Source organism: Camelina sativa, chromosome 4 (assembly GCF_030686135.1).
Source record: "Camelina sativa cultivar CO46 ecotype springtype chromosome 4, ASM3068613v1".
Taxonomy (NCBI): domain Eukaryota; kingdom Viridiplantae; phylum Streptophyta; class Magnoliopsida; order Brassicales; family Brassicaceae; genus Camelina; species Camelina sativa.
This window is the reverse complement of record NC_141883.1, coordinates 18,641,553-18,669,517: the sequence shown is the minus strand read 5'-3', so window position 1 is coordinate 18,669,517 and position 27,965 is coordinate 18,641,553. Positions and strand designations below refer to the sequence as shown.

Sequence of the window (27,965 nt, the reverse complement as noted above, 5' to 3'; positions counted from 1 at the left end):
AGGGCCTTCGATTCAAAAGTCATCCAGTTTCTATTATCATCCCGATCTGAATCTTCAATCAGTTCGGAGATCGCAAACCTAATGGCCCATGAAGATTGAGCTTCCTATTCCGACCTCCGAGGTTCCAGTCTGGAATTGCAAACTAGCTGCTCAGAAATGAAGAATGAACTCGTGTATTTATGGAATGAAGAGAGCAACCAACTTATAAAAAGTCATCATGATCTACGACATGTCTCAATTGGATTAGCGACTGTAACGGTACGCGTGCTCGGAATTCGATTTTCCTAAATTTAGGTTGAATATTTTTTCCTATAGTTTGGAAACTCGAATGGATAATCTACCAAACTGGGGGGACTAATTGTTGGTGCAGGATTTAGCACCCACGACATACCGACCTAAACCGAAGGTAAACTGAATAATCTTGCACATCAACTAAATCGGGGAACCCCCCTTTGGGCCAGCTAAACGGGCCTATAAGCAGAAGCATGGCGAAGCCACTCGACCGACCTACGAGACCGCCCCCTAAGCCCGGCCTGATCATCAGAAGAGGAAATTTACCATATCTTCAATCCGAGATTTGAGGAAAATAGACTTATCTTGTAATCAATGCATTCATATAAATAGAGGGGTACCCTCTCCCTGTAAAGCATCCAACAATTAATATAAAAACCCTAGTTCTTCCTTGTTCTTGAGCAAAACCCTAACTTGTTCTTCAAGAGATTTAAATTCATTTTTTATTCTTAGCTTTAATCGAGTTTTCTTGAGAGAGTTCTTATTTATTGAATTTGTTTCCCCCTTCAAACAAATTCATTGTGTGAAACCTAGTTTCTACAGTTCATTTCCCAAAAAGTAATCCTAAAACAGGAAGATGATTTAAAGCACCATTAGAAGATCATCATCTAAATCACCACCATCATCTAAAGTTGTTCTCGGCATTGTTTCCATAAATTCTTGAATGTACAGTGCTTCATTCTCAGCTAACAAGCCTTCATCTCTATATAGAGCATCAAGCTGCCTCGTTGGCGCAATTGCCCAACAACAATCCCATTCTTGAATAATTACATGTTAATCCATAGTCTAAACCAAAGTTACTTCAACAACAACAATCCCATTCTTGAGGAATTACAGGTTGAAGTAACTTTGGTTTAGACTCTGGATTAACTTCTGGACTCTGTTTGTGGGAAAAATAATCCCGATCTGGACCAACTGAATTCAATAAAAGGAGAAAATATCAAATTAGGATCATAACAACTGATCCTTGTAAATCAACTCCAAGCAGTAAACTAGTTGTTTAGGATAGATTTGGATCAATATCAATACGCATAATTAGAGATAATAATATAATACTAATCAACCAATGTGATAAATGGCATATGACTTTCCCCTATCTTATATAAGTATTATTATGTAATGATAAGAGGCAAAAAGACGCACCAGATGGCTTGTGGTTGTTACTCTTTCTTACGGGTTTTGTAGGAGCAGCATTTCCCTTAGCCTTGCGCTTTCTCTTTTCCTTTAGCCTTGCGCTTTCCCTTTTCTCTTTCCCTTAGCCTTGTGCTTAGGCTTAGGCTTAGGCTTAGGCGGTGGAGCATTTGCCTTGCCCAATCGCTTAGATTTTGTAACTATATTGTCTAAATCAATCAAGGTATAAAAAGTATTGTGAATCAAACAGAAACAAAATTGATAGATAGATAAAGGAAATTGGCAGATTTATTAGATGATAGTGAAACACTTTTTGTACAAAAATTAAATACAATGACTAGAAAAGCATTAGTTGATGGTGGTGCTTTAGCCGATCTTCATGCTTTGGAATCCCTTTTTGAAATTGAAATGGTGTTAGAGAAGGATAACCCCTTGACGCAAGACTTTGCCAAAGAAGAAAAGCCTGCAACATTTGGCAAAAAGTATAATCAGCGAAATCATTGTAACATATATAATAATTAAAAAAATATAATAATTAAAAACAATAGTTATTAAATTATTTTAAATTTTAAAATATAACAAAAACATAGAATAAATTAGAAAATACAGTTTTGAAATTTTAAAATTGAATAATAACATATGTTAAATTAGAAAATACAATGACATCACAAATGATAAACTAAAAATATATAATTAGCATCAAATAATAGCATAATTAGTATCAAATAACAAAAATATATATTCTATTTATATATTGTAACGAAATTTTAGTTTTTAATCATATCATAATTTTAGAGAATTTGTTAGAAATGCCATTTTTGGGATATTCATTTTTTGAATCTTTCAATTTTTATCCTCTTTTACACAATTACAATATGTTAAATTAATTTTTAGATATTTTCTAAGGTTTGGGATCTCTATTTTACAGGATATAGTTTTGAGGGAGTAGGGTTTAATATTTGGAGTTTAGGACTTATAATTTAATCATTTTATATATAGAAAAATGTATATTTTTGAAAATTGATAACATGAAAGGCTATTTTTCAAAAATGACATAAGAAAAAAGTATTTTTAAAATGCCCCATTATCTATTCCGACACTTTACAGTATTGAATTCCAATATTTTAAAATATTTTTATTTTGTTAAAAAAAACATATAAGAAAGTATATTTTTAAAACTAAATCCATGCAACTGCTCGAGGGGGAGACTGTTGCGGTGGAGATTGAATATGAGAGAGTATGTAAGCGCTGTTTCCATTGCTTGAGACTCACTCACGACAAACAACACTGCCCTTTCTTGCGTAAGGATTTGAAGGAGAAGGACTCTTCTCAGCTGAATACAGAGGCTGGACAAGTTGTCTGAATCTCTACGAGAGAGAATATGTTTGGTGTTTAAAAAAATACTAGCCTCGATAAGGGTAAGGGATTGGTGTTTGGGTACCCTACTCAGAAGGCTGTTAATTCTCCTAGTCTCCCATGGAATGATCTCATGAAGGAACACTATAAAAAAACAAGCGTTTAGCGACTCCAACAATCGTCGCTAAACCTTCGTAAAAACCTACTTTGCGACTACTACGCGACTATTTCAGATAGTCGCTAAAAAATGGTCGCAAAATTTAGGTGTCTCATTACGACGGAATTATGACTCCTCTTATATAGTCGCTAATAAGCGACTCTTTACAGACTCTTTATATTAGGAAGCTTCGGTCGTAAAAGTAGTTACAAGTCAGTCGCAAGTTAGTGATTAAATTGTGTGACCATTTTCAGACTCCTTGTTGTCGTCGCAAAATAGTCCTCGTTTATTAGTAACCATTTTGCCACTAGTCTGATAATTTCATAGAAATAAATTTGGTCGCAATTTGGTGACATTTTAGCATATAACATACCTGTTTTATCTATCAAATTTGGAATGAATCACAATAAATTAAAATTGAAAACCAAATTACCACAAAAGATATCATAATCATTCATTAAACATAAAGATTAGCATAATCATTGTATTAACCAAAAAGATCATCCTAAAGCAAAAACAAGTAAAAAGTCTCAAACAAGCAATTCATGTTTTTTTAGAAAAGACAATGTTTAGTACTGGAGAAAGGGGATGTGGTGGCTGATGTTGTGTCTAAGGCGGTGGCTGGTGAGTACCTGACACGGTGGCTGGTGGTATGATGTCTTCAGGTGTGGTTGCTGGTGTTGTTGCTTGTACTCTTGGTTGCAAGGAAGCAATAATAGTATCATATGCTGGATCTTTCTCTTTCACGTAGATGAGAAGCTCTTGATGCTCCTTCTCACGTTGGGCATTCTCAGCATCTAGATGAGCTATCTTCTTGCGAAGTTGTTCATGAAGCTCGAGAAGTGATGGTGGAGAAGATTCTGCATAGCTTTCCTTCCTTTTCCCTTTCCTAAGTGTCTCAACAAGAGATCCAAGACCAAAAAGGTTTCCCTTCTCATTTGTTTGAGTACACTAAAACAAAGAAAAACATCAAGGCTAGAAACAAATCTTAAGAAATCAAAATGCTCAGCAAATAAAGAAACCATGCGGATTAAGAAAACTAAAATATGGATTAAGAAAGGAAAATACTCATTCTTTTCATCAAAATAAAGAAAGTTACCATTAAGAATAATCATACACACTCATCAAAATAAAGAAACTAAGGAGTTACCTTAAGAAAGATATCATTCTTTTCATCAATGCTGAGAGTACGATGAGTTGAACGTTCAGAAGAATTCCCTGAATTTTCTGGACCATCATCGTCCACTTCGCACAGTCTCTCCTTTAATGTTTTCTCATAAGTCTCAGCTACTTGTTTAGCTTTTTGATCAACAAATGATCCGTCAGCTCGAGTATGTGTCTTCAAGAACACTGCAGCAAATGATACCGGACGGCACAATTCTTCTTCCTACAAAGTAATTGTGAAGTGTTAAAATCATGGAAACAAGGTTTTTAGGGTGTTATAATCATGGAAGCAAGGTGTTTAGGGTGTTAAAATCATGGAAGCAATGTTAAATTACCAATGATTTCTGAGCGCAAGGTGTTTGTGGACTCCAAGACCACCACGATCGGAGTTTCTGCACTGCGAGGCATTTGAGCTCCTCTCCATTACATCAGGTTCGTTCCAATGATCACACATCTCAGCCCACAGTTCTGCACTGGTGATCCAAACAGGTTGTTTACCCCTGCTTTTAGCTTGACTAACAATGCCTTTCATTCGTTTCTTGGCTATCTTTAAGAACCCCTCTATAACAAGCTCCGTAATCCCAGTATCCCAATAGAACTTCCGCTACATATTACAATTGAGTTAAGTTAGTGATGATACTAAGTCAGTTATGAGAGATAATAAAACTTTGAAAGCTATAAGACATTACCGCAAATGTCCTGAAATATCTTTCTTGAATGGGTCTAGGAGTAACCTTCCAGCTGTAGTAAGGACCATCGAATTTCCTTCTAAATATTCCATAAATCACCCGAGAAATTGTTCCTTTGTGTCTGTTAAACCTGTCACAAAACAAACACAATCAGTCTTAACCACAATCTGTCTTGACCAATACAAATTAACACAATTAGTCTTAACCAAACAATCAAACACAACCTCTAACTTAATCAACAAAACAATCAATCTCAACCTACCACTAAGAGCAAAGAGAACAATCTCAATCTCAAAACAAAACAAACAATCTCAATCTCAACTTAATCAACAAAACAAACAATCTCAATCTTAAAACAAACAATCAATCTCAACCTACCAAACAATCAACCTAACACTAAGAGCAAAGAGAAATTACCATAGAGTCTCAACGCCAGGGATGGGATCGACAGACAGAACTCAGAGATGTTGTCGGCCTGGAAGAGCTAGCATAGCATCTAACAAATCTTGGTAGTCTTGTTCGGCTGGATTAGGGATAGGGTTTTCTTCTTCGGCAGGATTGGGATTAGAGTTTTCTTCTTCGTAATCCTCTTCCATGTTTAGGTCTGGTTGTTCTTGTATGAGTGGAGAAACAGGAGGCGGTGGTTGAGGAGCAAGACGCGGTGGTTGAGAACCAATCCGCGGTGGTTGAGAACCAACCTTCGGTGGTGGAGAAGCAACCCGCGGTGGTTGAGAAGCAGGAGGCGGTGGTTGAGAAGCAGGAGGCGATTGTTGTGTCCTTGGCGGAAACTGGGACGACATAGTTCTATTTGAATAGTCACGGACTGAGAACCTGATGGTTCGAGGAGTGAGACGACGTTCCGACACCACTTCGACCTCCGCGTGAAGTCCCACCATTGGAGGCCTGATTAACTGCGGCAGAATTGGGTTCCCTTGTACTCGCACAATTGTAAACCCTAACACCTCCAATGGATCTGTCTCCACGGCCCCTAACACCTCCAGTGGATCTGCCTCCGCGACCCCTACATGCCATTAGAGAGAGTTGAGAAAGAGGAGAGATTTGAGAGGAGAAGAGAAGAGATTTGATCGATTTGAGAGGACAAGAGGAGAGATTCGAAAGGAGAAAGAAGAGAGATTTGAGAGGTTTTCGACACTTAGTCAAAAAATAGAAAGAGAGAAAGAATAGAGATTGTTGTGTTCTTTGCCTAGTAATTAACGAAGAGGAATCGAAAAGTAGTCGCAAAAGAGACACATACTAAAAAAAAGGGGGGAATATTACGCGCCTAAACCTTGGCAAAAAAATAATAAAATGGTCAAATAGAGTAACACAATGGTCACAGAAGGGTAGGGAAATCGTTGCAAAGTTAATAGCAAGATAGTCGCAAAAAACAAGAGTCGCAAAGTTAGTAACAAGTTAGTCGCAAATTGTTACCCTATTGTGACTCTCCGACTTTAGTCACAATACAATTTTTTGGAATCTATCATTTTTGACCAGTTCTATTGATATCAATCAACAATATGGACTCATGATTGTCTTATAGAGTATATGAAATAGTTTATGACCTTTAAATATTGTTTTCATATCTTTGTTTTGCAATTTTCATAAAATTACAAACCTTCTTATGAAATAACATGTACTCTTTACAATGATTTAGATATTATGAAATTTTTGTGTCTAAATACTGAAATGGAAAGCTTTGACAAAGTTTATATGACTGATATTGATCAATTCAAAGTGGAAATGAGTATAGAAACATGTTAACATTTCTCTAATGTGAAATTTCAAATTCAAAAAATCGAGAGTTGCTAAGGAGTCGCAAACCAGTATCTAATTCAGGTGTTAGACGCTAAACAATCGCAAAAGAGTTGCAAATAAGTCGCACATGTCGTAGCACATTCGTCGCAAAAAATAGGAGTTAGCAAGTTATCGATAAATAAACTTGTGACCGGAGTATACGTTGCAAAATCGTTGCTAATTTGTGACTCTTTGTTTTTTATAAATTACTGTCATTGAACAGTCTCAAAATGCGATTGTATTGCGACTATAATGTTTCTGTCGTAAATGTGCGACTGTTTTGCTTCTTCTGTAAATTTGGTTGGGAAAGAGTCGTAAATGAATCGCTAAGTGGTCGCTATTTTTTACGACTGAATAAAGAGTCACTTGAACAAGTGGTAGTCGCTAAACGCAAGTTTTCTTGTAGTGGAAGTTCGATGAACTTCAGAATGGATGTTTCAATATGGGAGTATTTGAAGAAGATATGAGGGGTGAGAAGGTTAAGTGAGGTTCGTATCAGAAAAAGTCAACCTCTTGGAGGAGGAGACAATCAGTTGGGGGGGGGGGGGGGGGGAAGGGTTCTCAAAGTGAATTTGTTTGAACCTTCAGAGATGTGTGTGAACCCTTTCAAGGGGGGGGGGAGGGGGAAAGATTTCAAAGAGAAAAGCTGAAGAAGGTACCAAGTTTACTTCCAAGCTCTTGAAGAGGGATGAGACAATATCTGGGAAACCGCTACAATCGATTGAGATTGGTCCGATGAACAACCTGCCTAGGTAATTGTCTAGAGAGGTACCTACAGCGTCGTGTGATCACAATGAATAACAAATGGGTTTGGTGGTTTGCCAGAAACCACCCACTTCTCAATGAGTATAACCAGTTGGAACTGCCAGGGAATGGGGAGCACCTTGGCAGTTCATGTCTACATAATGTGTCGTGAACATTTTCCAGACTTTTTGTTCCTCCTGGAGACAAAAAAAACTCCAGCGAGCACGTTTTGGGAGTTAAGGACTGGTTGGAATATGATCAAGTTCATATCGTCGATCCAATGGTTATAACTAGAGGTTTGGCTTTGTTTTGGAAGGATACGTACTCGGAGATACTACAATCAGATGCAAAAGTGATTGACACATGGATTTCTCAAGGTTCTTTGGTTTTTTATGTCAGTTTTGTTTATTAGGATCCGGCCAGACATTTGAGAGCAGAGGTGTGGGAACGACTGATGAGGATTGGTGTCCAGAGAGATTAAGTTTGTTTGATTATAGGGGATTTCAACGAGATCATGGAAAACTTTGAGAAAATGGGGGGACCAAGACGACCTGAGTGGAATTTTTACCCCTTCCAGACGATGGCACGAAGTTGCAGAATTAAAAAGATATCTAGTTTTGGTAATAGATTCTCTTGGCTTGTTAGTTTTGGTAATGGGGGGAAGAGAGGATGTTTGGGTTCAATGTAGGCTTGATAGAAGCTTTGGTAATGCGGAATGGTTCACTTTGTTCCCAAGATCGAAAACAGAGTACTTGGAGTTGTTGGGTTTGGACCATAAACCAATCATCACGCGCCTAGTGGGAGATGATATGTGCTTCAAAGGGCGGTTTTGTTTTGATAAAAGGTGGGCAAGCAAACCTGAAATAGTAGACATCATTAAGAAACATTGGAGTTTGAATTCTTCTGAAGCAAGTGGCTCGGTGACAGGGAGATTACTACGGTTTAAGTGAGCTCTATTCAAATGGAAACGGTTATCTCCTACAAACTCTAACACGCTGATACAACAGCTTCGAAAGGAATTGGAATCGGAATCCATTAAAAGATTCCCTAACTTTCCAAGATTACAACGAATAAAGTGGGATTTGGCTGCAGCTTTTAGAGATGAGGATATATATTGGAAACAAAAGAGTCGTCAATCGTGGCTACAGGCAGGTGATAAGAAAAACTCATACTTTCATGAAGCGTAAAGTACAAAAGGCTAAAGAACAGAGTGATTTCATTATTATACAAGCATGGGAATGAAGCGTTTGAGGAGGGGTCAAAGGGAAGCATTGCGGCTGAATATTTCTATGATTTGTTCAGTCCTCCAAACCGAATAGTTTTGAGGAACTGCTTGAAGGTATGAAACCGCGAGTCTCAGATGATATGAATAGCAAGTTAATGGCTCCAATATCTGCTTTAGAGATTAAACAGGTTGCGTTCAGGATTAAAGGAGACAGTGCACTGGGTGTAGGTTGGTGGACTGGCATTTTCTTTAAGCGATACTGGAATATCATTTGTCAGGATATAGTAGCAGAAGTGTTAAGTTTCTTCACTAATGGTTCATTGCCTCAAGATTGGAACCACACGCAGATTTGCGTTATTCCCAAGAAAATAAATGCTAATGCTATGTCTGATATGCGGGTAATTAGTCTATGCTCTGTGTTGTACAAGATAGCGTCCAGTATACTATGTTCTAGACTGAAGAGGTGTCTTCCTAAGTTAGTTTCTAAGACTCAATGAGCCTTTCTTTCATGCTGACTTATTTCCGATAATATATTGATTGCACATGAGGTGGTTCATGCTTTGCGTACTAATGCTAAATTCAATGAGGATATGGTGGCCATCAAGACTGATATGTCTAAAGCGTACGACCGTATTGAATGGGATTTCATTGAATGTCTATTCGTCAAGATGGGTTTCCATAGTACATAAAGTGGATCATGTCCTGTGTCATATCTGTCTCATACACGGTTCTTATCAATGGGTGCAGTCATGGCTTCATCATACCAGGTCGTGTGATTAGACAAGGTGATCCTCTATCCCCATTTATCTTTATTCTATGTGTGGAGGCTCTGGTACATGTTATGCAAAGAAGACAGGATCATGGATGTTTAATAGGATTCAAATTTAATGATTCATGTCCCTCGGTGCAGAATTTACTGTTTACAGATGATAGCCTTTTCATCTTTAGGGCTAAAAAGGAGGAGTGTGAGGAAGTGCTGAATTGTCTAAGATTGTATGGGAGGGCATCTGGCCAGGTGATTAATTTTAAGTCAACAATCACTTTTGGGAGTAAGGCTTCAAATGAGAAAAAAGAGCTCGTCAAGAGTATTTTGGGTATAACTGAAGAAGGGGGTATTGGCTCGTATTTGGGCTTACCAAAATGCTTTAGTGGATCTAAACAAGCTTTGTTAGCTTTCATTGGAGATAAGCTAAAAGGTAGATTTCATGGTTGGTTTGCTAAATCACTTCCGTTAGGAGGTAAGGAAGTGCTACTTAAATCCATTTCAATGGACTTACCAGTATATGTTATGTCGTGTTTTCGGTTAAGTAAGAATCTTTGTAAAAAACTTACTAGTGCAATGATGGAGTTCTGGTGGAGTAATTGTGAAGGGCAGAGAAAGATTGCATGGGTGGCATGGAAAAAGCTATGTACAGCCAAAAGTGAAGGGGATTTAGGATTCAAGGATTTAAATGACCTCAATCAGGCATTTCTCGCCAAACACTCATGGCACATGCTTAATAACTCGGAGTCTCTTGTGGTAAGATTCTATAAAAGCAGATACTTTCAGAAAAAGTCGATTTTGGACTGTGGGGTTGGTTCTCGTCCGTCTTATGCGTGGCGTAGCATTTTACATGGACTGAAAAAAGGATTACATAAAGTGATTGGTGATGGACGCAAGACCTTGGTTTGGCAAGAGAAGTGGTTACAGGAGAAACACCCCGTGCTCCATACCGTTTTAACATTTTTTGATGTCAACTTTAAGGTAGCTAATTTGAGAGATCCGGTGAGTGGTCATTGGGATGTCTCCAAAGTTAATGAACTATTTCCCCCATTTGATTCAGCACAGATCTTAGCAATGAAGATAATGGAGGGGCGAGATGACCGTTTTATATGGCCTTACAATAAGGCTGGAGCGTATACAGTTAAAAGTGGGTATTGGTTGTTAAGAACCTTACCAACTATATATGAGAAGCAATCGGAGGAGGTGATAAGATCCAACAAGATCAAAGCAAAGATTTGGGGGTTAAAGACGGTCCCCAAAATTAAAATGTTCCTGTGGAAAATGTTATCTGGAGCCTTAGCAGTGGCAGACAGATTGGCCTCGAGAGGGATCGCAATAGACTTGCGATGATTAGTTTGTAGTTGTCAGGTTGAGACTATCAGACATACGGTTTTTGGTTGCCAAGTAGCTCACCAAGTCTTTGCTTTAGCTAATATTTCGCTTCCTCTGGGGGGTTTCTCTGAGATTAATGTTGAGAGAAACTGGGAGCATCTCATGGAGGTGATACAAAATTCAGGGGTTCCGGAAGATATTCAGAATGCTATCCCCTGGATACTTTGGAATATATGACAATATAGGAATACTTTGGTTTTCCAAGGAAAACTGGGTGATGTCCAGGAAATAGTTACAAAAGCGTTTCAAGACACTTTGTAGTGGAAAGAGGTGAAACAGAGTGAGGAGCAGTTGGAGTCCAAATGGAATAGGAAGGGTGAGACAGTGGAGGGCCGATGGAGTAGGCCTCTTCCCGGCGTCGTCAAATGTAATATTGCACTATCATGGATAAATTCATCCTCTATGTTTGGTGGTGCTTGGAATGTGAGAGATGCTTGTGGTCAGGTGGTTTATCATGCAAGAGAAGCGTTCTCACGAACGGATTCGGTGTGTGGGGAGGGTTGGAATTTACACTTAGAGCGGGTGGTTGTGGTCACTAATAGCGCATAGGTAGTGGAGGGCCTGGAGGCGATCAATAATCCCGAAGAGTGACCTCGCTTTTGTTTCAAGCTAAAGGAGATTCATCAAATATGTGCTGGGTTTGTTTCTTGGGAGTGTCAACAAGTGGGGCGGCCTGCTAATCGAGTGGCTTCAGCTATTGCCAAGAGTGTGACACAGGATGGTAGATTCCAATCGTACTTGGCATTAGGAGGTCCTTCATGGTTCCATGATCAGATTGATGCAGAAGAATAAGGAGTTCTATTCGAAGGTTTACTGCAATTCCTAGTGTTTGGAGAGCGATCTGGCTTCATTATCAAGCACTTGTAGTGTTCTCTTCTTTCATTTGGTTTTTTTCTGTCCTTTCCCATAGATTATTTTTACTTTTCTAAGTTTCTTTCTTGTACTATCAGAGGACCAAAAAAACAAAAATCATTTGTAACTTACAATAAAATCTCTATAAATTAATATTTTTTAAACTAATACTCGCTATAAATTAATAATTTTTTATGGTCTCGAGTTAGACCGGTATAAAAAATAACATAATTCGATAAAATAATAAGTAAATAATTAAAAAATATATATATATATATAATATGGTCCATCAATATCATAAATTAATAATAATATAAACTAAATATACATATATATATATTTATAAACATTTATCATTTTCACATGAATAATTTAATAAACTTGTAGTATCCATTTTATTACCAAAGCCAAGATTATAAATTAAGAAAATTTCTTAAAAATATGAATTATAACAAAAAAAAATATCTTATTTTTTAATAGAAAATTTTCAAAATTATGAAAATAAAAAAAAATCTCTCTATAAATTGATATTTTATTAATTAATTAATAAACTAATAATTATTAATTTATCGATAAATTAAAAATTTAATAAATTAATAAAATTTCATGATCTACACCTTATTAATTTATTGAGGTTTTACTGCATATGTATTTATTTACACGTATGTGGCATGGAAACTTCGTGACTCCAATGTCCATTTGTCACTTTGGGAAATCTACTATAATTTTGAATATTAGAGAAAGTTTTATAAATTTATTTAATTCTGCGATCAATTACAGTTGGTAACTATTGTAACTAATGAAACAAATCGTTTCTTTACGGTCTCGTAACCAAGGGATTGCTAGTGTAATATTTGGAAATTATGAGTTCCGAGGAAAGTTACTTGTGAGCTGGTTCAAATGCGAAAACCAGTTGCCGCTTGAGATTAAATCAAATGGGTATCTCCATTGTTTCCTCTTTCCTCTTGGTTTTGGTCTCAATCGTGATTCGGTGGAGGATTCTAACACGGGTTGAATTTGTTGTTGAATATCAAGGGACTCTTTCTATTCAAAATGTTCAAAACTTTAGTTTATACGTTGGAATAATTCCTGTCTAGATATTGGATTTCTTAATGAAAAGGGTGTGTTTGATGCGTCATACGTCCTTCATCTATTTCATTTGTAATTCTTCGAGATACATTTGATCAGTTGGTGGTGGATTTCATTCACAAAAATGTCTCTGTCATATGCTTTATATGCTAAGATATTTTTCAAATATATACGTTCGCCAATCTTGAAAAGACATGTCAATTAGCGTCTCAGTTACATACGTCCTTTTTAGCCATAGATTATCTCTAATTATGACGTCATCATAATATTACTTAGAGGGATATTAAACTTGTATTTGGTAGGATTTTAACATTTTAGAATTTTAAAAGATTTGATTGAGTTTGTAGAAAAATTAATTATTTTTTAAAGTTTTTATATTTAAAAAACAAAAAAACGAATGTGATTCTATAAGATTTTGTTATTAAACTTTAGGTGATTTTAGAATATTTCACAAACACAAAAAAAAAAAAAAATTGTTTATCCCAGTCATACACAAGTGACAGGCTCTCTTATCCCAGTACTCTCTAAAATGATGAATGTTACGCGAATGATCAATTATTCATCTTGCGTTGACATGTGGGCAACTTGCAATACAAAAACAAATGAGGTTAGTGTTGAGATTTAACCTACAACAAAAAGAAAAAGGAGATAGTGAAAAGAAAATAAAGAAGAAGAAGACAAAAGCTGAAAGAGGAGCCTTGAGTCCAGATCTCTCATTGACATGATTGTACATATCTCTAACCATGAAGATTTCCCAAAATCCATCAAAGTCAACAACACATATGAATAATTAATAGTCACTAATACGTCTAGAAATCAGAACAAAGAACACTCACGTTTATCTTGGTAACGAGAAAAAAAAAAAAAAAAACTCTCTCTACTGCTGTTCGCCCTAGCCGCAATTCCCGAATCTACAAAGAAGTCTCCGCCTACCGGCGCCGGTGTTGCTTTGGCTCGCCGGCGCCGGTCTCTTTCTTCTCTTTGCTGCCTTGTTCATCTCCCGTATAATCCAATCTCGCTTCAGGGTGTGTTCGAACCGTATTTTCGGTTTCAGATCCGGCGCTACTTCCGCCGTGTTCTACCTTCTTCCGTCACTCGCCTCCTTCTGGCGATGTCTTCGTTTGGCTATGCTTCTGAGAGCTCCTCGGTGAGATTTCGGAGAAACTTTCTCTCTCGATCCGCTTTCCTCTGTCGTCGGGCTAAGTTCCCAACCGCCTCTAACCTCCGGTTTCAGTCCTTTGTTCTTTCGGATTTCCCCCTGCGCGGATTATCCTGCGACCTCATCTCCGCCTCTTGTGCCCACCCAAAGAACCAGGCTAACCTGATGGTCTCAACTGGTGTGTTTGTTGTCGTCCCTCCTGGCAACCGGCGCCGCGATGCAACTCCTCGCGGCACCTCCTGCTTCCACCCCCAACAGAGCACCGGATACTTCTCCGTCAGGTTCTCTTTGCGGTCAGTCCAAAATCACTTTTGTTGATTCAGACTCCGCCCAACTGTGGCGGTGCTTGTTTACCGGAATCTCCTCCGGCGTTACTGCAGGTTGCCTTCAACCTAGAGCCACTGTTGATGGCTCGAACTTCAGTTCAAAGTCACATTGTTTGGTGACTATCGTATTACCAGTTGAGCTTTTTGTGTTGTATGCATCTTCTCTCATGGGTGTTCTTGTGATAGTTTGTTTCAACACATCTCCTGGTTCCCTATCAAGCTTTGTCAAGTTTGTGACTCTATGTTTAATCTCTGCTTGTTCTTGTGCTTTAACTTCAAAGTTTGCTATTCGGGTATGTTCGAATATGCTCCATCCCTTTGTATCTTGTTAAGTTTGAATGAAGAGTTTGGGTGCACAAAAAAAAAAAAGAACACTCACGTTTCAGAAAATGAGTTCTTAGTGTTCTTGTGGAGACTAGAGACAGCGAACAGTTTCCTTCTTCCCGTCACGTTTCACCACGTACATTTTTTATTTTTCTCTCTATGAGGAATTCTATCGAACAGTTGTTAGGCGTCTCTGATGATGATGAGGAGAGAAGAAGATAAAACCTGTAGACATTCCAATTGTCCAGAGAAAAACAACAGAGGAAGCCTAGTAGTAACTGAAAAAATTTTAAAAACTAGCTCAGAAGTGTGATTTTATTAGACTTATTTTTTAACAAAAAAAACAGAAAAAAAATCTCATAGAATCATGCAAAGTATCAGTTTTTTAAAAAGTTGTGAAATTTTGAATAATAATAGATTTCAAATAAGTTTTATAAATCATTGATTGAATAACAAAAGAATTTAGAATAGTTTAAATAAGTTTACATAAATTCAAGTTGAATAAAATAGGATTTTAAAAGATTTTTTAAAATCATCAATTGAATAACATAGGATTTTAAGAATACTCTAAAATCTTTAAAAATACCAAATTCAATACCTTTCTTAGTTTCTCCCACGGCACGAATTGAAACTCTCCCACGGCACGAATTGGTTTCAGCTATTGTGTTTTTGTATTCAATTAACCAAAGACCAACAGTTTTTATGTGTTAGTCCTAATTTTATATAGTATTTAGCCAGGCTTTCTTTATTTTTGTTGGGTCCGGCAAACTTCCTTCAGTTCATATTTTACGATATTAATCAGGTCAACTGATTGATGACCTTTTCTAGGATTTTTTTTAACATTTCTTTTTAAAATTCAGAAAGTTTTAAATGAAACAATTAATTGAAATACATAATTCCCAACTTGGGTGAATATAGGAATATCCTGAGAACCCTTGCAGGCTTGCAGCCAAATCGTCATTGTCGGCCTTAAAATTTAGCAAAACGAGAAATAAGATATAAAGAAAAAAAAATACTGGAATATGGGCGAACTTAGATACCAATGCGAAGGATAGAAAAGTGAAATAATACAGTACTTTATTTCTCATTAATCAATCAAAGTAGAGATACAGGAGTATTTACACTGTACAGAACAGTAAGCTAAATGAGACTTAACTACTGTGGTATACAAACTATAAACTTATATGATATATAAGTCAATATATCCCCCTCAAACCGTTATTTCCTTGGAAGAATAAAGGCTTGAAATCGACATTTGCTGAAGAAGGTGATGAAACGGTCCATGATGTAGAGGCTTCGTAAGAATGTATGCGAGTTGGTTCCCAGAGCTGAGGTGAAAAAGTTTGAGAAACCCATTTTTAACCTGATCACGTGTAGTGTGGTAGTCAATCTCGACGTACTTCGTTCTCAATGTGGAGAACTGATTTGTTGTCGCAGAACAGCTTAGCTTGGGAGACTGGTGTAATACGCAAATCTTGTAACATCTGTTTAAACCAAAGAAGCTCCTTTGTTGTTTGAGTCATGCTCTGATACTCTGCTTCAGTGCTGTTGGAGAAAGATACACACACCAGAAATTGATCTTCGAGAGTCTTTGCAAGTTTCCCAGTCAGCATCATCAAAGCCATTTAAGCAAATATCTGAAGATGCGGAATAAAAAAGATCTTGGCCAGGACTATTCTTCAGATACTTGAGGATGTTACGAGCAGCTTGAAAGTGAACATCAGTAGGATACGAGAGGAATTGACTCAACCGATGTACGGCAAATGTGATATCAGGTCGAGTGATACATAAGTAGAGTTACCTGTCAATCAATTCTCTGTACGGTCGTCCATCAGTTAGAAGAACACAAGTGTCTTTAGTCAACACTTCCTTTGGATCCATCGGAACTGACTTAGGCTTACACCCTAATAATCATGCTTCAGCCAATAAGTCTAAACAATATTTCTCCTTTGACAAACATAGATTCCCTCCGAGTTCCTAGCTATTTCTAATCCAAGAAAAAAATTAGCTGGACCAAGATCCTTGATCTTAAACTAGTTAGTAAGAGTGCCCTTGATCGCAGCAACAACTATAACACTTTTACTCACAAAAAAAGTTAGTTAGACTTCTGATACTATATTAACTTTGGTGTAAAAAATATTTTTCATCAATCAATCAAAGTAGAGATACAAGAATATTTATACTGTGCATTTAGTATATCAGAATAGTAAGCTAGATTTAACTACTCTCGTATACAAACTATAAACTTATGTGATACATAAGTCAATAGTAACAAAAGGTACTACAAATGTAGGCACGACGCTTTTGGATGTCGTATATATATAAATACAAAATGTCATCGAAGAGAACATTAACGTAACCTGGAACTAAAATTAGCTTTTAACGTAACAATATTAGGCTTGATTTGGACAATTGAACTCAATATGCAAATAAATAGTGATAGAGTTGTTTATTTCATGATAAATAGTTAAAACATTTATTAGCGATATATTAAATTATATGAGGATAAACTCAAATGAAGGCCTACAGAAGATGATTTCTTAGGATTTGGTTTTTGTGTTTTATACAATATCCAGAAATTTTCCTGGTTGTTGAGTGCAAAATTGTTAAATGCAAAGTTGCTTATACATGACTTATTCAAACCGATAAGGTTTAAACTTTCAACTAAAAGTTTGAATAGTTGATTTATTAATTTTATAGAGAACTTGGTAGTACTATGCGCTGTCCCTCAAATAATACTTTTTTATTTAAAAGAAAAACTTATCTTTCGGTTTATATTTTTGACAAAAACTATTTCTTACAATTGTTTATACTTTATAAGTTGTATTGATACATGCATGTTTATTATCACAATAGATTAGAATCCCCACTTGTGTGAATCAGGGGCGCATCTAGGCAGTAAGCAGGTGGGGCACGTGCCCCATACCACGTTTTATAAACTAGCCAGTAAATATGTCAAATTATATCCTTCAGCTCATTTGGCAAATAGGCACACATGAGAATTACGTGGTTATGAGTTCAAACCCTCTTTGTCACTTTGTTCTATTTTATTTTTCTCATTTTTGGGGTTACAATTTTATATTTGTTCTATGCCTTTTTTAATCATTTAATCCTTTTTTTGCCTACCAGATGCATAAAATGAGACTATACATATATCTTAATTAATAAAATGATAGTAAAACTAACATATTAGTAACATTAAAAATAATGTCAGTTTGTAAATAATTTATTATTTTTAGGGTTTAAGTTTGTGTGATATATATGGTTAGAAAAGTAAATATAAATGTCTATTTTATATTGAATTGTAAGTTTGTTATTGTGTATTTCTAATTAAAATTTTTAAAAGATATTTCTATAGTAATAGAAAAAATACTTTTGAAAATTTGAATCATTAAAGATGCAAATTCAAGTTATCAAAAATATTTTTTTAAATATGTTTTATTATATAATTTTAATATTTTAAATATATATGCTTTGTTCCCCAGTCAAAATATTTGTCTGCATCCGCCACTGGTGTGAATTGTAATTATGATGAATTTTTCCGTCATTGGTAATATAAAACAAGATAGGATCAAGAAATTGTTATATAAAAAGAAGAAGATAGTAAATCAAGATATATGTGTTTTAAAAAAAATTAGTTTCGATTTCATGCGGTTGGGCATAGGATCATAGAGGTGCTTTTCGTGGAATTTTTCACGATTAGTTTTTTTTTTTTTTTTTAAGTAAAAAAGAAAGAGAACATAAGTATGTGTGGTGATTGAATGGGAAAAAGGTCAAAGGGTTGTATATGCATATATATATGCTTTTATGGGGTGATTGGCATTTGTGGTGATCTTTGCATTTAGTTGTGAAAGTGTGTAAATCTAGCATAATTAAAACAACTAGATGAATACTAATGTTATGCGCGGACTTATGGTTTATGGTGTTGATTTTTTTATTAAATGAACAACTTTGTTTTAAAATATTTAAATATTCTATCATTTTTGTCTAACACATTTAAAAAATATTTTAAATAAAAGCTTGATTTTGATTTAAGGATACATATTTTGTAACAAAGAGTTTTTTGGTTGAATAAATTTTACATTCATTAAAAATTGTTTCTTAAGAATTTAGATATATACATACTTAAGCTTCTCAGTTATATACTATGAACACTAATATTTTCTTTTATCAAAAACTAACTTTTTTAATAGATATAATTAAGATAGACATGTCAAAAAGCGATACCTTTCTCTCTCCCTTCTCTCTAAAAACCAACTTTCAGATCTAGGTTTTTCTTGCCTCTCCGGTGTGCCCTTCCGGCGCCAGAGAGGGCTTTGTGTCCTCTTTTAGTTTTTCTCTCTTCCTTCTGACATCTCTCTTCCCATCGGTAAGGAGGTCCTCCGTCTTGGTCTGGTCACTCGGGATGGTGGTTCCGGTGAGTCTGTTCGGCGCGTGAAGCGAAGATTCTGTTGGTGGTGACCGCTGGTGAAAGTTTTGGTGATGGTGCTTGAGGACGGCATCAAATCCAGAACCAGATCTGGCGGATCGGGTGTGGTTTCATCGTGGGTCGTTCTTCTCATCCGGCGATTCGTTGGCTCCAGATGAGTAGTGAGAGTTTTCTCACTCCAGTTGAGGCGGTTCTTTGCTTGGTGGTTTGGTGTTGTATGTCAGGTAATTAAGGAGGGCGGCGCTTAATTTGCAGGCTTTGGATCTGCAAGAGGAAGGCAGAGGTGGGTAGATCTCTTCTCCGGCAACAGAGGTGTGGTTTTGGTCCCAACCGATGCGACTGTGGCTTTTTTTGGCGGTTCGGGAAGCTCCTGATCAAGTCGCGGTGGAGTTTTCTCGGGGTTCAGCCGTCCAATCTGAGCTGCGGGTTGCGGCGGAAGTTGGTTGGGAGGCAGGAGGGTTGAGTTGCGTTGTCACGGTGGTTAACTGTGGAGTTTGGCAGCTTCTAGGCTCTCGTGGTTTTTCCGGGATGTTGGACGGTGAATTGAACCACCACCGTCTGCAAACCGCCACGATACTTGCTTCCACCGGACCGGATTGAAGAGTTGTTACCTGAAGGAAGCGGTTGTCGCCGGAGTTAGAAGGGGGGTGTTCGATCTGAGTGAGCAGGTTGCTAGGAACGGGACCTAACTTCGCGGAGCCTGTTATCGGTTGTCTGAATTGGTCGGAAGATTTGTAGCAGGTCAGGTGGTTTCACCGGAGAAGGAGAACTGACGGATCTGGGTTGCTTCCGTCAAGGGATTCGATCTGGTGAATCCGCCGCAACGCCGTCGATCTTGCAACCACCAGTGCTACAGTTCGAACAGTTGTCTCAGGTTGATCAGCAGGATCCGATCCTCCTTTCCGGCGAAGGCACTTCGACGTCGTTTTCCTTCTTTTTGTATCTGTTGGGTCTCTTGTATGTAATCTAAGGTCAAGCCCATTTGGAAAGACCTATTATAATTTAATATAATAAAATTCAAAAATAAAAATAAAAAATAAAAAATAAATTAGTTAAAATAGACATCTTCCTTTCATGTTAGTTCTTCAATTTCTTGAATATACAGTAAAACCTCTATAAATTAATAATGTTGGGACTATGAAAATCTATTAATTTATAGAGGTTTTAATTTCTCGATAAATTAATAATTATTAATTTATAGAGAGATTTTCCTAATTTGATTAAAAAAATATTAAAAATAAGATTCAATCGTTACAACTAATATTTTTATAAATTCAATTACAAAGAAAATAACAATTATCATGTTTTAAAGATATCACTCAAAGATTTTTATATCATAAAAATCTTAAAAATAAATTCTAGTAAAAATTAATGTGTATATATATACATATATTTAGATAATTTTATATAATTATTAATTTATATTATTGATGGGACCATATATTTACAAAGGATTTTCAAAAAATTATTATCTTATTATATTATCGAATAATGTCAAAAATTACACTGGTCCCAACTTGGAAGCAGAGAAATTTATTAATTTATAGGTATTATTAATTTATCGAGTATTAATTTATAGAGGTTCTACTGTAACTCTAGAATTTCTTTTTAATAAGAATTTCATTTAATTTTCTTTTTGTCAACTTCTAAATATTAGAATATAAAAACCCCTACCTCTTTGTCTCTGTATTTTTTTAAACCAACATTCTACAGTTTTATTCAATTATTTTTCATTTGATAGTGAACAAAATCTCAATCTTCTTCATATTCAAAATTTTATTTCTTTAGAGACAAACTTTCATGAATTCCTGTATAATATTAACAAAAATATTGATCACTTCTGCAACTCTTCAAACTATTGACAAAATTGTAACGCCTAAACCATATGTCCATATATTCATTGTTTATGCCAAAAGGAAGAAGTATCTCTTTGATTCACTCTCGATGTTCTTTTGTTTTTTGGTGATGCATCTAATTTCTTGGAACATGTTCTAAGCCTTTCAAAATTTCTTATATAAATATTAAAACTGTTTTTGTGATATAAAAAAAGAATAAATACATAGAAAATGTTTGATATTCCTTTTAATTTAAGTTCATTTGCTTTTAATGAAAATAAATATGTGGTACTCTCCTTATTACTAACGTGTCACTGAAATAAAGAGAGTTAACATCTTTTTTAGTATAGATTTAAAAGACTACAACTTGACGAGGATCACAAGCACGTTTAACCAATAACCAGTAACATGACCAAAACAGTCAACCATCCGTTTATAAACATGCGAAAATGGTTGACCGCTGTCAATCCAAACCGTCAAGCAACAAGTCGTTGCGAGCCATTTTTATTAGATCCAACCCAGATTAAGCTTGGGTCCCAATCCAAACTTATTATGTATTTAAACATTTTTTTGACATTTTTTAACCTAAGTTTTCCTCCGTCTAACTAAGATCAAGACTAAATATTGTATTTACATTTTGAACTGAAGTCTTCATCACTTCATATCATGTTAATGAGTATACTTTTTGCTGAATCATGAATTAGACTAGATTAGGAATTAGGATGTTCAAATGATTAGCTGATGACTACTAGAGTTCTTTTTTAATTATCTATTTAGGTTGTGATTTATGCTAGATTTGACTTGATCATTCTCCAAAATTTAGGATTTAAGCTTTCCCTTGATAATTGAAAAAAACATAAAAAATTTATAAAACTGGAGAAAGATTCACATCATTACTTCTTTATTCTTTATCTAGTCGGCTACGGCAAAATTTTGGGTGAATCACGCCACATATCCTAAACCTTTGCAATATATACATATAAAGGTTAAGTTTGCAAAAACTTGTAACAGAAGGCTAAACAAAACAAAACAGAACAAAAAAAAAGAAGCAAAAAAAAAAAAAAATTAGTATGGAAGGAAGCAACGAAACATGCGTTTACAAGAACCCAGACGCGCCAGTGGAGGCGCGTGTAAAGGACCTTCTCTCTCGTATGACTCTACCGGAAAAGATCGGCCAGATGACTCAGATCGAACGTGTCGTCACTACTCATCCCGTCATTACAGATTACTTCATCGGTATATACGAAACAATCCACACTCCATTTGTTTTTTTTTTTTCTCTGTTTTGGTCAAGTCAACGACCAAACCTTTTTAGTTTCCCAAGTTCCAAAACTTTTTTGGGGGGGTTACAGGTAGTGTACTAAACGGTGGAGGGAGTTGGCCGTTCGAGGACGCCTTGACGTCGGATTGGGCTGATATGATCGACGGCTACCAAAACGCAGCGTTAGCTACGCGTTTGGGTATCCCAATCATCTATGGCATTGACGCCGTCCACGGCAACAACAACGTCTACGAAGCCACCATCTTTCCCCACAACATCGGCCTCGGAGCCACCAGGTTTTTTCTTTTTTCTTTTTACCATTCTCTTTTCACACTTTGAGATGTAGTGTTGTGTGTTTGATTAGGGTGTTAATTGTTATAGTATTGTGCCAATGATATTGGATTATTACCCTAGAAGTATATTTTGAACAAGTGGTTGTTTTTAAATGTGATAGAGATGCAGATTTGATCAGAAGAATCGGAGCTGCAACAGCACTTGAAGTTAGAGCTTGTGGCGCTCATTGGGCGTTTGCTCCATGTGTAGCCGTAAGTAATAAGTTCCTAGCTAATCGCTTACTCAAATTGAATGGAGCCTTTGGTGGGATACCTTTGAGTGTTCTCTTGAGAATACTCTATGTTTTATTTGGCATCTCTCATATCTTAATGCCATATGAGTAGAACATTGTGAGTATGAGCTCTATATTTTCAATACATGAGAATTTTCCTAATCCTGAATTAGACGTCTGTCTATACAGGCTTAGTGAAAAATCAAGATTATATATAAGAGGAATGGAAGAAAATAATGAAAGAGAGTTTATTCTTTAATGTTTCTGACAGGCTTTGAGAGATCCGAGATGGGGAAGATCCTATGAGAGTTACAGTGAAGATACTGACATTATTTGCGAGTTGAGTACTCTTGTCTCTGGCCTACAAGGCGAGCCACCCAAAGAACATCCCAATGGTTATCCATTTCATGCAGGAAGGTATATTACATATATACTTCTAGCTGGATTAGTGTCAGTAATTGGTTTGAAATCATTTCTCAAGGAATTGTTTACTATGTGATAGAAACAACGTGGTGGCGTGCGCCAAGCATTTTGTTGGAGATGGTGGTACCGAAGGGGGCGTAAACGAAGGGAACACCATTGTGTCATACGAAGAGTTGGAGAGAGTACATCTTGCTCCATATTTGAATTGTCTTGCTCAGGGAGTCTCTACGGTTATGGCATCTTACACTAGTTGGAACGGAAGTAAACTCCATTCCAACTATTTCCTCTTAACCGAACTTCTCAAACAGAAACTTGGTTTCAAGGTTAGCCAATAAATTTGATTTGGATATGAAATAGCTATATAAGCAAGAGGTGTATGATTTTAAAGCTGTGTTGCCTTTGCCTTTTTTGTTTTTTTAGGGGTTTATCATTTCAGACTGGGAAGCTTTGGAACGGCTTAGTGAGCCATTCGGTTCAAACTACCGCAACTGCGTCAAAATCTCAGTTAATGCTGGAGTCGACATGGTAGATTCTAAAACTCCTAGCTAGTTAATGATTTTTCATCTCTCTGGGATGATACAAAGAGCTAAGATTTAATTAATCAATGTTACTCCAGGTGATGGTGCCTTTCCAGTATCAACAGTTTATAAAGGACCTCACTGATCTGGTGGAGTCAGGGGAAGTAACGATGTCTCGGATCGATGACGCTGTTGAGAGAATACTCAGAGTGAAGTTTGTTGCGGGTCTTTTCGAGCATCCTCTCACGGACCGCTCTTTATTGAGTACTGTTGGCTGCATGGTGAGATATCTTGTACACAGATTAATGCCATTAGATTTTAATTAGACATGAGTGTTGGGACCTGTTGGGAACATGATTGACGTGTTTTTCCATTACTCCAGGAACATAGAGAAATAGCGCGTGAATCGGTTAGAAAGTCTTTAGTTCTCCTAAAGAATGGAAAAGAATCTGAGAAGCCATTTCTGCCTTTAGATCGTAATGCCAAGAGGATTCTGGTCACTGGAACTCACGCTGACGATCTTGGATATCAGTGCGGAGGATGGACAAAGGCATGGTTCGGTCTAAGCGGCAGGATCACAATCGGTAATTAAAGTGACTTCAATGTTGTTGGAAATTTTTAATGGGAACGTATCTAATATGGTCTGAAAATGCAGGGACAACGCTTTTGGATGCCATTAAAGAAGTTGTTGGAGAAAACACCGAAGTGATTTACGAGAAGACTCCTTCTGAAGAAACCTTAGCCTCGGGTCAAGGCTTCTCCTATGCCATTGTTGCGGTGGGGGAACCTCCCTACGCAGAGACATTGGGAGATAACTCGGAACTCACAGTGCCCTTAAACGGTAACGACATTATAACTGCGGTTGCAGAGAAAATACCCACTTTAGTGGTCTTGTTTTCTGGACGGCCATTGGTTCTTGAGCCACTGGTTCTTGAAAAGACTGAGGCTTTGGTTGCTGCTTGGCTTCCTGGAACCGAAGGGAAAGGGATGACTGATGTCATTTTTGGAGATTATGACTTCGAGGGGAAGTTACCAGTGAGCTGGTTCAGAAGCGTTGACCAGTTGCCGTTAACCGCTGATGCCAATTCGAATCCATTGTTTCCACTTGGTTTCGGTCTGAACTACCATTCGGCCGAGAATTAAAATCCGGTCTGTTGAAATGTGTGCAAGCGTGAAATTTATTTGATATGATGGGAGTATGAGTGGCGTTTGTAAATTTCTATTTTAAAATAATTCAGAGCAAATGCATGGAGTGATGCTTCTGTCATTGTCTTTGCTTTCTTGTTCGACAAGAAACTGTTGTACAAATTTCCTATTTGTCTTGTTTTTTTCCTTTGCAATAAATGGACACTGGATTTACGGGTAGCTTGATTTGTGAAATTTATGGGAAGACAAAATTCTTATATTATTGGTTTCAATAGAGGAAACTTTGTTTAGACAGTTGATTTGATAAATATAGTCTCATATACAACTACAAGTACGTCTACAAACTGGCGGACCTATTTGAGGGGAAGGGGGTTCAATTGACCCAGGTTTAATTCTAAAAAACAAAAATTTGCATGTAAATTTTTAAAGTTTCAGTAGCAAAATTAGTTTTCCTCTACATGTTGACACCCCAAAACCCAAGTTCAATTCTTCCTAAAATACTTTTGACCCGGTAAAAATTTATCTTGGGTCCGCCACCATGTGCCGCTTATGTTTGTTGGTGAGAAGAAATGAATAATGAGAATCATTCATTCCGAGTTAACATGTGTGCCATCTCTTTCAGAGAAGCTGGCTTGTACATTTCATCAAATTCAATGTTTAATTATACAACTTAACAGTAAAATTCAATGTTCATGAAGAGAAAAAAGTTCAAATAGCTAAAAACATGGCCACCTTACAAGGTTACAACAAACATTGATACAAGATGGATGCAACAATAAACTTATATAGTAGGTAAGCTACATTACATATATTATAAAGTCCTAATCCATAAGCTTTACATTCTCTACATGGTTTATCAATGTTGAAACCTGTGAGTTGGAAGCCTTCTTACCTACAATTTCGAAATCGATCTCTACTCTAGTTAGAGTATTCTTGTTTACATTGAAGTAGAACACGTAGAGAGGTTCCACTAGAGAGCATGTCGAGAGTATGATTTCACCTGCACTAGTCATCCCGACAATCTTTATGTCGGTATCGGCAACAAAATCAAACCAACAATCTGGGAATTCGTAGACAATATGCGACCATTTCACTAATTTGGTTGCAGAAGCTGCTAGAACCCACAAATCAATACTTTCCATGTTACTCGAACTTGGAAACAATATACGTACCCAGCTTACCATGGTAATTTATGAAAGATGAATACAAAATTAATGACCCAACAACACCACCTACAAACTTCAATTTCTCCAACTTAACATCAAAGCATACTACCCTATAACCTAGTCGAGTTCCATCTTCCAAGCACCCAACCAAATAATACAACACCCCGTCGATACATATCTCAGAATGTAAAGGCCAATGGGGTATCAAACATTCGACCCTTCTCCAGGTCACTACTTCTGTTCCTAATGTTGTAACTCGACACACAAAATCATCGGACACGCAAAATACCTTGAAGACTTTGCCGATAGGATCATACCCGAAATAAGGTCTCATCTGATTCCCCTTGGTTGTCGATATGGGTAAAGATATGTATTGTCTTGTACTAGGGTTACAGATCATCGGCTTCCTATATTTGTTACAGATGAAGGCACGTATAGAGGGACACGCATCATGAAAGGAACCCAAACCTTTAGGGAAATGCATCTGGTAATAGGGAGATATAGCATTGGAGTAGTCGCGGTCTGGATCTACATCTTGAAGTATGGAGTAGAAGATCCGCTTACCCTCGTGCACAAAGGTGAATAGGATACGTGGCCGAGCCGATGACACTTCCAGGTACAGTTGGGTGAAATCTCGACGACGCAGTACAGACGACCAGTGCTTTGACACGCAACGACACCTCGCAACGTCTTCCAATGGCAATCTTGAGAGTACGTTAACCAAGACATCAGCTGGGATCTCCTTCAAGTTTTCTCTTGGTGGGGACTTACTTGGGCTGGGAACTACTTGCTTCTTCCTTTTTCCCATGGCGGCGTTAAACCCTAGAATACCGAACATAACTTCTTCTTTTTTTCCGGAGGTGTGGACACAGTGAATTCTAACATTTTCTATTTATAAGGAGGACCACTGGTCTGATAGATGAAGATATTATTGTCTTAAAAATTTCAAGTTCATCCAAACCTATATTAGCTTATCATGAACATACCCAAAAAAAAATCTTTCAAATGTAGATATATATAATATGGAAACATCAGGGTAAAAACCATTACAATGTGATTTTTAAAAAAATTGTTTTCTTATATTTTATACGGTAATATATCGTACTTTCTATGATAAATAAAGAGAGACATCATTTATTAACTTTTTTTTTTTGACAAATGAGAAATTATATATGTTTTCTCCATTTTCACAAAAAAATTTCTTTAATACACCTTATAACTGCTTAGAACACGATAATAAAATAATACATACCAATTTATATCAATTTAAGAGGTATATGAGAACAAATTTTGCGAGGCGAATAATTAAAATTAATATGAAAATATATATATATATATATATATATATATATATCTTGGTATACTCAACTTGTGAGGCTTTAGTTAATATCCTCACTAGTAAATTGCTTCTTTTTTTTTTTTTTTTTAATGAAAGCACATTTTGTTAATTCAAACAAATTATAGTTTATACTAGTACTAAATATTTGTTACACGACCAACAACTGAAAAATCAATATATTTTGAAATTATGAGTGTTATACCTTAATCTTTTCTCAAAGATGATGATGATGCCATATTTGTTTGATTTGCAATCTTGAAAATTATCAAATCTATTTGTGTGTTCAATACATAGATCAAAAAATAAGAAGAACATGGTAGACCGCTGTCTAATCAAACGATCAACCAACAGTTGCTCAGAGCCATCTTTTTTGTTAGATAAGATTTTTACTCACAGAGATAAATAGTTAAAGGATCAAAAAAACAATTTGGGTTTTCTGTTATGAAATATAATGTTTTTAAGATGTTTTTAATTAATTCGTAGCGTCTTATTATAAAAACAGAAACACTTTCATCTCAGCCTTGTTTCTCACTCTAGGTAAACTGATGTACATTCATGTGCTAGGGTTATGGATCCCAGTATTGGAGTTCCACTTTGGGAGATAAAATATTTTTTGGGTAACATATATAGTGTGTAACAATCTTCCTCACTTTAGCTAATTTTGGGTGTGAAGTAAACCCATAACTAACTTTTGTATTAGAAACAAGATCTATTTTTTTTGAAAATGAGTTATCACCCGTAGATGTCTAATCCTACAAATTTCACGTTCCAAATGTCCAGTCATGACATTGAGGGAGGGGTATTAGAATTCCACATCGGGAGCTAAA

The 27,965-nt window shown here is 36.4% G+C and overlaps 2 protein-coding genes and 1 pseudogene across 4 annotated transcripts; 2 read left to right on the top strand and 1 right to left on the bottom strand.

Moving 5' to 3' along the window:
- Nucleotides 1–8,706: 8,706 nt before the first annotated feature.
- Nucleotides 8,707–11,498, top strand: LOC104783860 (uncharacterized). The gene is made up of 7 exons (XM_010508962.2): nt 8,707–8,949; nt 9,100–9,173; nt 9,299–9,383; nt 9,462–10,565; nt 10,683–10,814; nt 10,968–11,192; nt 11,361–11,498. The coding sequence occupies exons 1-7, from the start codon at nt 8,707–8,709 to the stop codon at nt 11,496–11,498; spliced, it is 2,001 nt and encodes a 666-aa protein (XP_010507264.2).
- A 10,050-nt stretch (nt 11,499–21,548) lies between these two features.
- On the top strand, nt 21,549–24,852 carry LOC104780514 (uncharacterized). Of its 3 annotated transcripts, none has more exons than XM_087510301.1 (9): nt 21,549–21,956; nt 22,073–22,277; nt 22,436–22,526; nt 22,818–22,963; nt 23,049–23,292; nt 23,390–23,494; nt 23,586–23,768; nt 23,870–24,071; nt 24,143–24,852. In XM_087510301.1, the coding sequence occupies exons 1-9, from the start codon at nt 21,791–21,793 to the stop codon at nt 24,628–24,630; spliced, it is 1,830 nt and encodes a 609-aa protein (XP_087366427.1). In that variant the 5' UTR covers nt 21,549–21,790; the 3' UTR covers nt 24,631–24,852. The 3 variants fall into 3 exon arrangements, with proteins under 3 accessions (XP_087366427.1, XP_087366428.1, XP_087366429.1); XM_087510303.1 differs by having other exon boundaries at nt 21,725–21,956; nt 22,436–22,664; XM_087510302.1 differs by lacking the exon at nt 24,143–24,852 and having other exon boundaries at nt 21,654–21,956; nt 23,870–24,079.
- A 602-nt stretch (nt 24,853–25,454) lies between these two features.
- Nucleotides 25,455–26,637, bottom strand: LOC109132501 (F-box protein At3g47030 pseudogene; annotated as a pseudogene).
- Between the last annotated feature and the right edge of the window lie 1,328 nt (nt 26,638–27,965).